Genomic DNA, 16,167 nt, shown 5'->3' with positions numbered 1-16,167 from the left:
AACAGGGAACAGAATATTCCATGAGCTATATAATCTATCAACGGACCTATTTTGACATTCCCAGACCTGCCAACGGTCACGGTAAAACCGGGATTATCCCATCTTTTAAAGTCAAATCCCGCTGTCCCGTGTACGGTTTTAAAGTCCCGATTTATGGATGGTTATCGGTACTTGACATGATATTTTTTTAACGAATTTTTTTTTTCCGAATCAACGAGCATTTACAAATTTATTGATTATTGATAACGGAATCGATACCGTATCGGTACAATTTTGGTTAATAAATCTTATGCGAATATTGATTCTCGCAATATCGATTATTCCATTTTGATACGATATTTTAAACTGCTTGACTGTTTTCGGGACAGAATATAAATTGCGCCAGAAGTGAATTGAGTCTCATTTCCTCGTCTTGACTTCACCATTTCACTTCAGTTCCATTTCGACACGATCACTACTCATTTTCGATTGTGGATTTATATTTAAGTTGTTTTTATTTTTTTTGTGGCTTCAATTTCTATTTATATTTAACTATCATGGCACCTCCAGCTAAAAAACCAAAGAACATGTGTAAATTCAGGAGTGATTTCACTATGGAATTTCCATCGATCATTTCGTCGAAAAAGAGTGAACATCATCCGCATTGCACGGCATGCAAAACAGACTTTCTCATTTCACATGGAGGAAGAAATGATGTGACCAACCATGTTTCAACCAAGAAACATACAGAAGCTGCATCATCTACAAAGTCAGCTCCTATTTCATCATTTTTTTCCAAGAAACTCCCAGGAAGATTTGTTTAAAAAGCAGGTCACATGTGCAGAGCTTCTTGTTTTTTTTCTTATTGAACACAATATACCGTTAGCCATTTCTGACCATGCAGGTCCATTGGTTAAAACTATGTTCCCTGATTCCAAAATTGCCCAGTCCTTCACTTGTGCACGGACAAAAGCTACTGCACTGACAAAATCTTTAGCTCAGCATTACTCTGCCATCCTGGTCACTACTCTACAGACACAGCCGTTCAGTTCAGTCTTGCGACAAATGGAAGCCATGATGGAGGATCTTCACAGAGATTCTATGACAGAGTCAAAGGAGCTGTCGTGACTCCATTGCTCAGTGTTGTGGAATGTAACGGGAATTCAAATGGGGAGAATATTTTTCTGATGCTTAATAAGGTTCTAACAAAATTCTCTATTCCTTGGAAGAATGTTATTTCATTCTGCAGTGACAATGCTTCAGTGATAATGGGTGTTCATAAAGGTGTTGTGAAGTTCATCAAGGATCTTCAACCAGGAGTATATGTGAATGGTTGTGCATGTCATCTTCTTCACCTTGCAGCCAAAGCTGGAAGTAAAGAACTACGTCAAGACATTGGAGGTATTTTGATTGAGATATATTATTTCTTAGATATAAAAGCACCAAGAGACAAAAGGAATTCAGGAGATTTCAAATTGACTGTGGGGTTAATCTGCATAAGATTTTAAAGCACGGAGCGACCCGTTGGCTCTCACTGCATACCTGTGTTACTCGCCTAATTGAACAATGGGAACCACTTAAACTTTACTTTACTGCAGTGAGCGATTCACAACAAAAAAGCAGTAAAAATGACAGGATCAGAAGAGTTAATAGACTTTTCACAAGTCCAACTCCTCGTCTCTACTAACTCTTTCTGCGCGATGCCTTACCACTCCACTGTTCACATCATGCAACCTTGCTTTTCAACAGGACTCTCCTCAAATCCATGTAATGATGCAACGTCTTCATGACCTGTTCACAGAGCTATTAATTCGATTTGTGAAGACATCGGCAATTGAAAGTGAGTCAAACATATTTCAGATTGAGTACTGCCTTCGAAAAAATCAACCTACCGAGGGAGGAATTGAAAATTGGCAGTGATGCTAGGGCTTATATGGGTACTCTTAAGGCAGAGAAGAGTATAGAAAAGTCGGATGAAGATGAGTTTGTTGAAGATGTCAGAAATTTTTATAGCTCTTCTTTAAAATACATTGTGTCTGAATTTCCTTTGGACGACGACGTTTTGAAGCATGCTCAGTTGCTAAACATTAGAGAAAAATCAAAAATTCCTGAGGCTAGTGTTTCATTTCTAAATGATAAGTTTGGAATCGTGCCTCCAGAACACACAGATCAATTGTGGTGCGAATTTGCAAAATTCAGGATAACAAAGTTTGATGAGGATGTGACAAATGAGAAAACAGTGGACAGACAGTGGCATGGTATCAGCCAGCTAGAGACCAAGGACAGGGAGCAGAAATTTCCATTACTATGTAAATTGGCTGAGGCTGTACTTTCAATCCCCCACTCAAATGCAGACAGTGAACAAATTTTTTCAATGGTTTGCAAAAACGATACTGAGTTTAGGTCAGCAATGCCAACAGAGACTCTATCATCATTGAGGGTGATGAAAACTCACCTTCTTGCTCAAGACTGGAAGTGTTTCTCTGTCGGCTTGGAGGAAACACTCTTGAAAAAGATCAGGACCGAGTGCTACCTCTGATTCCCTGCAGAAATAATGCTGCATCTGTGACGCAGCTTGTAAATATGTACATAGGATTCTTCTTATTTTGGTGAGTATAAATTATGTATTTTGCTGTAAAAGGTAGTTTTTTCAGTTTGAAAATTAAAATCCTAGTTTTTGGCCTCACAGATCCCAGGTTTGCTGGTGAGAAGGTTGGCAGGTCTGCATTGCCCCAAAAGTCCCATCTAGGCACAAGCAAAGGGTCAATGATACGAAGGATACACTCAAATGTTTAATGTAATGTATGCAAATCTAGTATCATTATTACTAGTTTGGTATCATTAGTCATTTGAAATGTTATTCGTCGAATGAACATATCTACTTATTATTTAGTCTTTGACTAGCAGCTGATTTGTACTTTCGTTTTTGTCTTTATCATAATAAACAAGATGCCTGGAACCTAGCATACGACTTGACTTATTCCTTTGTGTTTCCCATCCATTACAATTACAAACTACAAAGAGATGATCTACAGTCGGGGAAAAAAATTATCTCTCTCAAAAAAAAAAAGGGTACCGTCCATTTGACTGTTTCCCTCTCAGCTTTGGATTCATGCCAGGACCAAGGACAAAAGGAAGAATTCAAAATAAACAGCAACATGGAATGTGGAGACAAATTCGGGGGACAGAAGACTCAACAAGTGACCTAAGTGCCCGCCTTGGGGGGGGGCAGAGGTCAGAGGACCCCACCCAGAAGTCGTGTTACTCCAACCAAAATTCGATATAAAAACAAAAACCTAAACCTTTCTTTTCTTGTCGTGTACAAACTTGTGCAACTTTTCTCTGTCCTTGTCATCTTTGATGGTCCCTATCCAGTAATCGTCACAGCTCCTCAGCAACCGTTCCAGAGTCCGTTCCTCCAACGCTTCATGAAGCACAAACTCCAGGAACGGTTTCTTCAGGCGCTCGTAGCCCAGCTCTCCAAGGGACTTTAGGATCCGAGTGATACGAAGGTAGTTATGCGACGACCTGTTGGAAAATAAATATTAACCACAATAAATGTTACACATAACGGCTTGTGGCATCTTATGCAATGTCACGGATGAAAAACCCATTAAAAAAACACTAAAACACCAATCTGCAAACTCAAACATCTTCAAATATTCATTTGCACCCCGCACTATCAAAGACTGGAATGTTCTTCCCGAATCATGTGTGAACACAACAGATTTAGAAACCCTCAAGAGAAGATTATCACAATTCTTCAGCCTTAACACCAACTGTAATGATTGACTTTGATTTATACTTTATATTATTATTGTGTGAATGATCAAAGGAAGATAACCATTTAATATTTTCATTGAGTTAGTTTGTCATGAATTATATCCCCTGATTAGACCCTATTCTTTTATGTTAATTATATTTGTTACATATATTATAGTACATTGCCCTTGTCGTTTATAGTTGTTTCCCATTTTGAGTATAAAAGGAAATGCTTTCAAAATAAAGTCCTCTCTAATGTACTAACCTCCAAAGAGACTTCATGTCATTTTTTTTATCAAGAGCCATCCGGCTATTTATGGAGCACATGACATCAACAATGACTCAACCAAGTGTCAGCCATTTTGTAACGGAAATGCAAATATAGCACAGCGCTCAAAGAGTTAATGGTGCTTTAACTATATCGAGTTCATAAGCATGGAAAATCTACAAATTTGTTTGATTTTCAATGAGGGTGAACTCGAGAGAGAATAGATTTCTTCTAACTAAATTGTGATACCTCAACTTCTGTGACTGTTGAATCCGTCCACTCTCTCTCTCTCTCTCTCTCTCTCTCTATCTCACCCCTGCATTAGTTCCCCATGTACTCACCACTTAAGATTCTCAAATCGTTCCTGCCATTTCTGCGATCGTTGAATCTTTCCACTGTCAGCGTCCACCAGTTTCATGCCATAGAAGTCCAGCATCAATCTATACGAGTGCAACACCCTCAACCGCATTTCTTTATCTGATCGAATAGCCTGACAAGAAATGAAGAAGAAAATAAATTGAAAACGTCTCATAAAAGCTTAGATATATTTTCGATTTTTTATTTATCAAGTCATTTTAACATTAAGTAAAAAAGGGAGAGAAATCATTCAGAGTCATAAAGCCAATTTTATCCCAGTTTCTATAGCCATAAAGCCAATTTTATCCCAGTTTCTATAGCCATAAAGCCAATTTTATCCCAGTTTCTATAGCCATAAAGCCAATTTTATCCCAGTTTCTATAGCCATAAAGCCAATTTTATCCCAGTTTTTATAGCCATAAAGCCAATTTTATCCCAGTTTCTCTATCCATAAAGCCAATTTTATCCCAGTTTCTATAGCCATAAAGCCAATTTTATCCCAGTTTCTGTAGCCATAAAGCCAATTTTATCCCTGTTTCTATAGCCATAAAGCCAATTTTATCCCTGTTTCTATAGCCATAAAGCCAATTTTATCCCAGTCATTAACAAATTTTATCAAAACTTTTTCTGAGATTGCCAAATTTGTGCGGCTATGTGGTATGACACTCGCTTTCGGATCGGAAAGTCCTGGGTTCGAGCCTCGCTCGGCGCATAGTTGAGTCCTTGGAAACGACTCTTTACTCACATTCTCTCACCATACTCAGATATAAAATGAGTCCCTGGCCATAAACAGCGGTGTCTCAGTCAGAAAAAAATTGTATTATCGCCTAACAGGCATCATGGTTCCTTCTTTATGTTTCATGTTGCTGCTGATCAGAGACCTTTGTAAAGTGCCTTGTTTAGTAGATATTGCACTATATAAAAGCTCAACTTTAAATTAGGAATTTCTCGATTTCATCTGGACAGGTGGTGCCACTATGATAACCCCCCAAGTTTTCAGATTTGTGGCTAAATTATCTTGAATTTCCAACACCTTGTTCCTTCTGACATAACACTGCTTGTAAATGATGGGTCACATATGGAAAGTTCGTTAAAGTTTAATTTCACTTTATCAAATTAAATTTTTTTTTTTTTAATTGAGCTTTTATATAGCGCAATATCCACTATCCATGCTCAAAGTGCTTTACAAGGGGTCCCTGTCCAACAGCAACATTTAATAATTAGGACAAGACATGACACCTGTAAGGTGATATTATAATTTTTTTTCGGACAGAGACAACACTGTTATCAGGGCTGGTACTCATTTTACACCTGAGTACAGAGAGAGAATGTGAGTAAAGAGCATTTCCCAAAGACTCAACTATGCGCTAAGCGAGGCTCGAATCCAGGACCTTCTGATCTGAAAGCGAGTGTCATACCAAAAGACCGTATAGCCGCACTATTAAATGACTATCCCTCACTTTAGCCTCGTGGAGTTGCAGAGCTTGGGCGTGCCAGTTCATTCCGTTTTCTCTGATTGGAAACAACCTGAAAATCAACATTCAAAAGACAAAAACAAAATTTAGATCCATTGAAATCAATGGCAGTAGCAGTGGCTACAAGTAAAATCTGTGGATGAAACTTCTGTCGTGTTTAAGGTAAATAAAAAATAAAGATAATTCACAAAGGATAAATTAATTGTCAGTCATTAAAGCAGAACTTTTAAATTTAGCCTTCAACAAGTAAAAACCATAATAATAATAATAATAATGATAATAATAATAATAATAATAATAATAATAATAATAATAATAATAATAATAATAATAATAATAATAATGACGAAGAAGAAGAAGAAGAAGAAGAAGAAGAAGAAGAAGAAGAAGAAGAAGAAGAAGAAGAAGAAGAAGAGAGAAGAAGAAAGAAGAAGAAGAAGAAGAAGAAGAAGAAGAAGAAGAAGAAGAAGAAGAAGAAGAAGAAGAAGAAGAAGAAGAAAAATAAGAAGAAGATGAAGAAGAAGAAGAAGAAGAAGAAGAAGAAGAAGAAGAAGAAGAAGAAGAAGAAGAAGAAGAAGAAGAAGAAGAAGAAGAAGAAGAAGAAGAAGAAGAAGAAGAAGAAGAAGAAGAAGAAGAAGAAGAAGAAGAAGAAGAAGAAGAAGAAGAAGAAGAAGAAAGCCTTGATTACCATTGAATGTACCCGTGATGTCGCTCCAGGCGTTTGTAATTTCCAAACCAACTTTGGTGGATGTTGTCGATGAAATCACCTGAGAGAATCAATCAGAAAAGTGTTTACAACAAGACAACTTTTTAACAGAGAGAAAAAAAAAAAGAAAAGAAAAGAAAAAAAAAGATGTAATTTGTGAGAAGTTAGTCAGTTTTTACACAAGTTCTATTAAGTTTTCATTAATAGGATTCAATAGTCTGATGTCATGTACGCCCAGCAACCAGCAGGTTGGTTCTAAAACAAAGAAAATCGGTACTTTTTATTCTTCATGCTGGCTAGAACTTTTTCACATGTCATGTGATTAGAATGTATAAAAGTTTTAAAAAATGGTCAGATTTATAATATTTTTCTCCTCTGGATACACTTTTATGCTCGTCGGAGAAATATTTCATAAGAGCATCTGCCATTATTCGAATAGTTTAGAACCAGTTACTAACTTACCATGCGTCATTATGGAGGAAGTGATGTCACGACTGTTGGAGTACACGCACTTCTATAGATAACTTGGCTTCTGATCATTCTTCTTAATCTGACCTTTGACAGGCATTGATTTTCACAGCTGCTACCCTACTCTGGCAGTCCCGCCCTAAGACAACATCAGCACCGACCTGTAACGATTAACTAGTAAGTAATTCTACCAATATTTTGCCTGGTACCCGGTTTGCCACATTGAGTTTGTAGGTGGGCAGTTATAAAAGTTTTGTTTTGTTTTTTTTTCTGTCGCAAAGAATTTGGGGGTGGGGGAAGGCTATTCATCCCTGCCCTAACATTTCACTACGTCTGACACATGTCAAAAATATGACACCTAGGATCCATTCTTATGTCATTTGAAAAAATTCGGCCTCATCTGAATCCAGAAATTCCTGATTTGTAGAGAGATCCTTGTTCAGGGTAGTTACTATTGATGTTGGTGTGGTCTCCCTATATATATATAGCTAACCACAATCCAAAAACAAAAACAAAAAACTTTTAAATAATGGAGATAGCAGACACATAGCAAATGACTTCCCCAGTCCATGCCAAGCACCTTCCCACTCACCCCTACCCCCCCCCCCCCCCCTTCTACTCACCGTCTGGGTGTGACTTGATAGATCCTTTGTAAAACAACAAGTTGTCTCTGAGTGAAAGATCATCTTTTTTACCCTGGAAAACAAAAATATAAAAAGAACAGATTTTAGAAAAATTAAATTCCTTTAATCATTGTTAAAGGGAACAAATAAAAGTAAATAAAAATATTCAGAAATTGGGGCTAAAAACAAAAACAAAAACAAAACAACACAATTTGAAATGAAAGCTTCAGACACAATAAACATGGAATAGGACAAAGAGGAAGGTTTTAAGATCAGACCATGCAGAAAATAAATATATAAATATACTACGGTATTGTTGTCTAATACAATGAATTCATAACTACAACAAGTAGAGCCTACCCCCCCCCCCCCCCCAAAAAAAAAATAAAAATAAAAACAACAACAAAAAAAAAACAAAAAAAACAAAACAAAACAAACAAAAAAAAAAGCCCACAAATTCAACAAAGATACACATACTATCTAGGCCACTTATGAAAATGATGGACATCAGAAATTTTAGAAGCAGTCATTTTGACCTTAAAAAGATATTCATGAACTTTTACTTGTATAAGTGAAAAATCAGTGAAAATTCCAAACTAGAAAAATTTAATAGATATTATAGAAAATTGAACAGGGAAATTGTGTTTAAATACAGAAAAAAATAATTACATATAAGAGTTTTGATATATGAATAGATAGGTCATTAAAACACATATCAAATGTTAAGAATTTAATAATTCAACCAATATGACTTAAAATCCAATCCGCTGTCCCCCCTTGAAGAGAAAATACTCACAGGATACCCTTTTCTGTACTCCTCCGTGTCCAGGTCACTATACTTAAACTTAGAGCGTGTAATCGTCGGTACTTTGGCTATTGACGGCTTTACCGAGGCCTTGGAATTTTTGGCAAAGTTCAGGGTGGTTTGTCGCATTGTGTATTTTCCTTTGTTTGGTGCCTGGAAATAAGACATTTGATCATTTGAATTTAAAAGACTGAGGTTTTATATAGCGCAATATCCACTTAATGTGCTCAAATGCCTTACAAGGGGTCCATGGCCAACAGCAACATTTAACATGTAGGACGGCACATGATGCCTGTTAGGCAATATTACATTTTATTCCGACAGAGACAATGCTGTTATCGGCCAGGTACTCATTTTACACCTCAGTATGGTGAGAGAATGTGAGTAAAGAGCCTTCTCCAAGGACTCAACTATGCGCAGAGCGAAGCTCGAACCAAGGACCTTCCAATCCGAAAGTGAGAGTCATACCACAAGACCACATAGCCGCACGAAAAGACATTTGATAATTTGAGTTTAGTTCAACTGTTGGATAAATATGGAGTCATGTCCCCCCTATCTAAATTCTTCAATCTCATAGAGAACTGTTGAATCAATATCAATAATAAGATATGATAGTTGACTCTCCTATATTTAAAAAAAAAAAAATTTCTAATTGAGCTTTTGTATAGCGCAATATCCACTAAATGTGCTCAAAGCCCTTTACAATAGGTCCCTGACCAACAGCAACACGTTACATGTAGAACAAGATATGATGCCTGTTAGGCGATATTACAATTTGTTGATGGCCAGGTACTCATTTTACACCTGAGTACGGTGAGAGAATGTGAGTAAAGAGTCTTCTCCAAGGACTCAACTATGCGGTGCTTGCAAGATATTAAGGTCATATCAGCGCCAGTAAAAAGGAAGAAAATGGGATAGTAAAAAGTTCTAGAATTACAATTAAAGCACCCGAGAAAAGGTAAGACAAAGGGGAATTGGTTCAAATAGGACACAGATGTCGATTCCAACAGCACACTATTACAGTAATCTATTTGAGATCACCTAAAAGTCTCATCCAGACACAAGCACAGGTCCCAACTAAGAGGAATAACTCAAATGTTTACAAATCATAAATAATATGTATACAAAACATAATACACTGTATAACAGAGAGATAATTTATAAGGAAAAAAATATCATCTCCCAAAACTCTAACTATACATTTGACTGTTTCCCTTCCAGCTAGGGTATCCAGCCAGGGCCTGGACAAAACCAAGTACTCTCATTCCAAGACAAAGACAGAAAGCATGTTGGAAAACAGATATAGGGGGATAGAAGACACAGTAAGTGCTTCCCTGCCCACTATGGGAGGTCAGGAACCCCACCCAGACAACGCATTGAACGGTCAGGTACTCATTTTACATCTGAGTACAGGAGAGAGAATGTGAGTGTGAGTAAAGAGTCTTTTTCAAGGACTCAACTATACGCTGAGTGAGGCTTGAACCCAGGACTTCTGATCTGAAAGCGAGTGTCATACCACAAGACCACATAGCCGCACGATTTGTTAGGAGGTGAGATGTGTTTCTTTGCTGTTGTTTTTTTTGGGGTTTTTTCCTGTAAATTTCAGCATATTTTGAAAACCTTTTTTTTAAGTTCATAAAAAAATAAAATTAACCTGTCTCCATGGTTTGGATTCTGTCTCATCATCGTCAGAGCTCTGAAGGAAAAAAAAAAATTCCCTGTTTTTACTATTATTTTTTATTTTGAATCTGTGAGATGTACAGTCTCTTCTCTTACCAATGAGAATCAGTACTAATTGTGATCAGCGATTGAATACGGACAGCAATGACAACAAAACTGACCATAAAGCATTTTATCCTTGAGTGAGATGCATTGTAAGATTCAAGAGTTGATTTCAGGCCTTTTCTCCTGCAGTGTCCTCCGTACTAAAGTCACAGCAAGATCTTGACAGCCTCAAAACTCTGGCCCAGGACCGTGACCAATGGAAACAAGTAACAACATGGATGGAGAGAGCAGCTATACTCATCGACTACTGCTGAACTCCTGTTTAAAAAAAAAACTTTTATACTTACTTTTTCCGTTTAGCAGGTGTTTGGAAAATATACTAAGGGCTTATAACATACTGAATTCTGTAAACATACGGTACATTGGTAACCTTGCTGTCAACTACTTAGGGGATCAAATCGAGGCTAGCTCAGTGACCCCGTGAACTTTGAATAGAGAGACAAAATTAATGCTATGCATTCTTCTCTGTATGGAACAAGACAAATGTGCAAACAAATAAGATGCATATGGAATAGCGCTGATTTAGAGTTGAATAAGATTCAGAAAACATATGGACCGGGCTCTTGTATCAAAAATGAAGAGAAATATAAGGTATGGAGAAGGGTCAGATGAAAACAGAGAATAAAAATAATAAATATTATAACTTTAACTTTAGCTTTTATATAGCGCAATATACACTGAACGTGCTCAAAGCGCTTTACAAGGGGTCCCTGACCAACAGCAACACATAACATCTAGAATGAGACACAATGCCTATTAGGCGATATTACAATTTTTTTTCCGACATAGACAATGCTGTTAACAGCCAGGTACTCATTTTACACCTGATTAAGTTTTCATCTGGTACTTCGCCATACCTTATATTCCTCATCATTATTGATACATAAGTGCCTGGTCTATCCACACTTTCTCTGAATCTTACTAGATTATAAAATGTCACAAGTCTGACCATTTTAAATTCAAATTTTATTCTCCCCATTTGAATAACAATGTATAATTGAATGTAAGCTTCAGTTTAATATATGAAAACAGATAAAATGGACGTTTTGGGTTTCCCCTTTATTAACAAAACAGTTTTTGTTTATTCATCTTAATAATGCCACTACTGCATTATCTCATTCGTCTGTAGTGTTTCATTCATCCTGTTTTATTGCTAAAAGGGAAACCCGAAACGTCCATTTTATCTGTTTTTGTAATTAAATTGAAGCTTACATTCAATTTCACATTGCTATTTATTTCTTCGAGCTTCGAGCAGCAACATTTACATTCTCCCCATTTGGTTCATCTGAACAAAGTGCAACATGACACTGTTGATGACATAATAGCTTTCGGGTTAATGATTTCACGACCTCGCTCTTGTATGACAGGCACGTCTGCTGTGTCTTGAGAAAAAAGAAATAAAAAAGAAGAAAGAAAAACAAAAACTGAAATAGAAAGGACAAATGAACTTACATTATCAGAAATCTCAATAGTGGCTCTGTTTGACTTCACTTCCGTTGTTATTGATGGTCTGCCAAAATCCTCATCACTGTCACTGCTTGTGAGAAAATCGTTTCTGCTATAGTCATCGTCGTAAGGTAAAGTATCTTCATTAGAATCTTGTGATGCCTTATCTAAAGATTGTACATCTTGCTGTTGAGACACGGCGTATAAATCGGTTCTGGATTTCTTTGGACTTTTTCTATCTGTTTTACTAGAACTAGCACTGGCATCATTGGTGAAATATTTGGACCTTTTGGGTGACTTATTAAGTCTGCTGCTCATCTTCCCTTCATTAATATCACAACAAGGACAATCTCTGAATGACGACGATGCAATGATTTTACTTGTACACGAACATCTATTGAACCATGAGAATCTAGAACAATGTTCCCTGTCTTGTTTGGATGTAATGTCACCACATGACACGAGTACTGGTGATGGAATAAAAAATATCATAGAAAATATCAATCAATAAATAAATGTTTTTATTTTTGGGCCTTCCCATTCAAGAAATCAGGAATATAGATGGGTCTAATAATAATAATAATAATAATAATAATAATAATAATAATAATAATAATAATAATAATAATAATAATAATAATAATAATACCCAATTAAAATATGAACATTAAACCTGATGAAATTGACTCGATGGTTTGTGACAAGAAATGTTGGACTAAGTAGAAAATATTACGAACAGTATAAAATCTGTATAGCAACATCAATATGGCAGTAATCGCCAACTTCAAATCGACAGTCAAGGCAAAATTTATGGTCCAATGATTCCCCTGTAGCCATAACCAATGAAAATGATTGTGATTCGTAGCTATGTGCTTGGCTTAGAGGTAGAAGCTGACAGGACAGCACTGCCACCCGGAAGTATAACGGACCAACACACAAAACTTTGTGTAACCACGAACTTTTATAAGTCTGAATAATACAGTTAAGTGAGAATGACTCATAAACGTGGATGGCCAAAAACAATAACAAAGACCCCAGTGCCAGTGACGTCAACTTCATGCATTTCTATAGTCTTAAGTCTCAGTTATAGGCTATAAATTATAAAAGGAGAACCGTTTTTTAATTAGTCTTACTCATTTTCAGTCCATAGTGGTTAACATACTTCATATGTTGGACAAAACAAACATTCTAGATTACCTGGAGTGCTGAAAAGTAATACGAATGAATAAAGCATGGGGACAAATAATCTGATCACATTCACATCCACTCTGCTCAAAAACGAAAGTAGAACTTGTTGACTTGCAGTTGTTAGTTGTTAGGTACTGATGGGCGTTAATTCATACGATATCGATCTCGATACTAAGATTTTTACGCCCTACTCGATATTGAAAAATTGTTATTCGCAGTTAAAATTTTGATTTCCAAAATCAACAATTCAACCAATGATAATGATAAAAAAAGAACAAACAGACAAAAGAATAAAAGAAACACAAAAAACCCACGATGAAATAGATAAAGAAATACCCCCCCCCGCAAACAAAAACAATCAAAAAACCCCCAAAACAATCGCACTTTCCATTTTCTACCTTCTCAACGAGCGGCAACTCAAATTAAACATAAAAATATAGGAAAAATCACAAAAGAATGTAATGGGCCTTCTTCAGGGCCTGGGATACATTACAAAATAACTACATAATTCGGATGGTCGTCTCATCATAAGAAGAAGACTCGTGTGAACAGGGAACTGTTTTGTCAAGTTGCTTTTAAAAAATCATTCCCAAATATTGTAAAAGTGCTGGAAGGAAAAGAAAGACATAAGATGTTTTTTTATATTGTATGAAATGGAATTTGGATCCATCTTTCCTGTTGGGTGGCGGAGGGGAGATAAGCTTTGCAAAGCGCTTTGAGTATCTTATAACCATGAAAATTTATGTGACCTATAATAATAATAATAATAATAATAATAATAATAATAAATAATAATAATAATAATAATAATAATAATAATAATAATAATAATAATAATAATAATAATAATAATAATAATAATAATAATAATAATAATAATAACAACAACAACAACAATAATAATAATAATAATAATAATAATAATAATAATAATAATAATAATAATAATAATAATAATAATAATAATAATAATAATAATAATAATAATAATAATAATAATAATAATAATAATAATGTCCTTCCTTCAATGGATATTCCCATATACATGTATAAAAGTAAAAGTATTACTTACTATCTCAACGGGACACTTTCATTTTTACCCAGGTATCGATTAAGGTATAGAGCAGTATAATTAGATGCCCCAGACGTAAACAATAACAAGTTGCTTGTGATTTTCGTTAGGGACCGGAAAAATTTACGCACAATATAGGTCTCCCAATTTTGTAGTTTGAGTTGTAGGCAATACACTTTCAGTATTGAAAATATGTTTACATAAAATCTAACAGTTGCAGAAATAATAATATAAGGCTAAATTATTCTGAAAATCAGGCTCCGAATAATTCTCGTTTTGTTCACACCAGCGCAATAATTTGCTCTGGTCTAAAAATAGATAGACTGTAACTTTTGATAAATTTTACCTTTTGTTCCATAAAATATCCATATCTAGACATTATTTGACGCATGATCGAGTATTTATGAATATGTGTTTCTTTTGCCACCTAACAGCCAAATTTTAAAGGTTATTTTTTTCTATAATTTACATTGGAACGTGAGCTGTCAAGACAGGAACATGTGGTTTGCCATGTGCTTCTAGACCTTTGTTTACGTTTGGGGCACCTAATTTTACTGCTCTATTGAGTATCGCCTCAGAAGCCGACAGTATTCGAAATTTGCCAATATCAACTTTTACCCATCCTTCAACATTAAATCAAGCAACGATATTTGAAAGCAAGATGGCAGACGACCTTCCTGTAGGTGGCTGCAATTGAGCAACAGGCGATTCGTTTGTCAAGAGGGCACAAAGTGCACCTACGCTCTGTACTGCCTATATAAAATAATTCGTTTAAAAAAAAAAAAATTGTGTTAATTAAGGGTATAGCTAATATTAATCCTTAAAAATTACAATTAATATAAAAATGATTTTGAAATTATACCAAAAGGCTTACATTTGATATTAATTTGAGAGGGAAAAAAGGTCAAGAAGTTTGAACAGTGTATACGGTATGGATTTTATCATACAATGACTAAGCATTTTTAAAGAGATTATGAGTAGACATGTTAACTTAACACACACATATTCTTCCCCTCCCCACATCTCTCTCTCTCTCTCTCTCTCTCCTTCTCTCTCTTAACACAGACACACACAGACACACACACACACACGCATATATATATATATATATATATATATATATATATATATATATATATATATATATGGACGGATGGATGGATGGGTAGATAGATAGATAGATAGATAGATAGAAAGATAGATAGATAGATAGATAGATAGATAGATAGATAGATAGATAGATAGATAGATAGATAGATAGATAGATAGATAGATGGATAGATAGATAGATAGATAGATAGATAGATAGATAGATAGATAGATAGATAGATAGATAGAAAGATAGATGGCGGATATATATTAAATATATATATATATATATATATATATATATATATATATATATATATATATATATAGATAGATGGATAGATAGATAGACAGATATCTAGATAGATGGATGGATGGGTGGATAAATGGATAAATAGAAAGACAGTTATGCAGATATATGTACAGATAGTATGTACATGTTTCCCGTCCAACATCTTTTTATAACACATCATGTAGCACTCCTAGAATATTCGTCACAACGTTTTGCTAAGTACACATTTACAGCTGAGTCGAATTTGGTTGATTAAAATTCAGAAAATTCAGAAGAAAAAAACATTCGAATTGGGTAATGTGTGTAAAGTGCAAAGTATTCAGTAATTCCAAACAGACACTTATAAATGAAGAATTATCATAGTAATATTAATTTATTAATTGTAAATATTCCACATTGGGTTTTATATAGCGAATTCTTCAGCTCTGGCAATTACACTGAAAATGACCCATAGATAAAGCCAATGACGGACATAATTACTTAAATTTTCATTGCGCGCTACTGCACGCGCAGGTAATAACTAGGCACGCCCGGTGCTTTCTAACCTCTTCATCGCGGCCGTGTCCGGACCCGTGCGAGAGCCACTTTTACGGAACTCTTTAGTGTGGGAGTCACGTTCTAGGCCTTTCGATTTCTATGGTTGCAAGTTGTGCCGCTTGACAGAAGTCTACCCAATATAGAGGACATGACTCGTTATTTTATCATTCTAAACAATTCTACTGAGTTATTTCCCTTCCATTGAAACAACCGTACCTTTTTGAGACGTGTCACCTCAAAAGGGTGTTAGGTCGGGCGGATATAGTTTTTTGATGCTGAAAATGAAATCCATTGTCAAAAGTGTTTCTATGCTTT

General features: G+C 35.5%; 1 protein-coding gene across 2 annotated transcripts; it reads right to left on the bottom strand.

Annotated features, from left to right (window-relative positions):
* Positions 1-490: 490 nt before the first annotated feature.
* On the bottom strand, positions 491-12,969 carry LOC144978111 (uncharacterized). 2 transcript variants are annotated; one of them, XM_078923728.1, is made up of 9 exons: positions 12,872-12,969; positions 11,681-12,141; positions 10,098-10,139; positions 8,435-8,596; positions 7,639-7,711; positions 6,530-6,608; positions 5,827-5,893; positions 4,351-4,499; positions 491-3,507 (listed from the first exon to the last, which is right to left on the bottom strand). In XM_078923728.1, exons 1-9 carry the CDS (start codon positions 12,906-12,908, stop codon positions 3,276-3,278), a joined length of 1,302 nt encoding a protein of 433 aa, XP_078779854.1. In that variant the 5' UTR covers positions 12,909-12,969; the 3' UTR covers positions 491-3,275. The 2 variants fall into 2 exon arrangements, with proteins under 2 accessions (XP_078779854.1, XP_078779855.1); XM_078923729.1 differs by lacking the exon at positions 10,098-10,139 and having other exon boundaries at positions 12,872-12,961.
* Between the last annotated feature and the right edge of the window lie 3,198 nt (positions 12,970-16,167).

The sequence above is a fragment of the Berghia stephanieae genome, chromosome 8 (genome assembly GCF_034508935.2).
Source record: "Berghia stephanieae isolate SIO BIC M18660-M18661 chromosome 8, UCSD_Bste_1.3, whole genome shotgun sequence".
In the NCBI taxonomy this organism is placed as follows: domain Eukaryota; kingdom Metazoa; phylum Mollusca; class Gastropoda; order Nudibranchia; family Aeolidiidae; genus Berghia; species Berghia stephanieae.
Note: the sequence above shows the minus strand (reverse complement) of the source record. Positions and strands in the feature narration are given on the sequence as shown.

Excerpts from the sequence above, each read along its gene's own strand:
- LOC144978111 (XM_078923728.1), bottom strand. The coding sequence starts at position 12,908 with ATGCTTTATTCATTCGTATTACTTTTCAGCACTCCAG. Across the intron at positions 8,597-10,097 it reads AATCCAAACCATGGAGACAG|GCACCAAACAAAGGAAAATA; the intron begins GTTAATTTTATT and ends TCTTATTTCCAG. Across the intron at positions 6,609-7,638 it reads TATCAAGTCACACCCAGACG|GTGATTTCATCGACAACATC; the intron begins GTGAGTAGAAGG and ends TGATTCTCTCAG.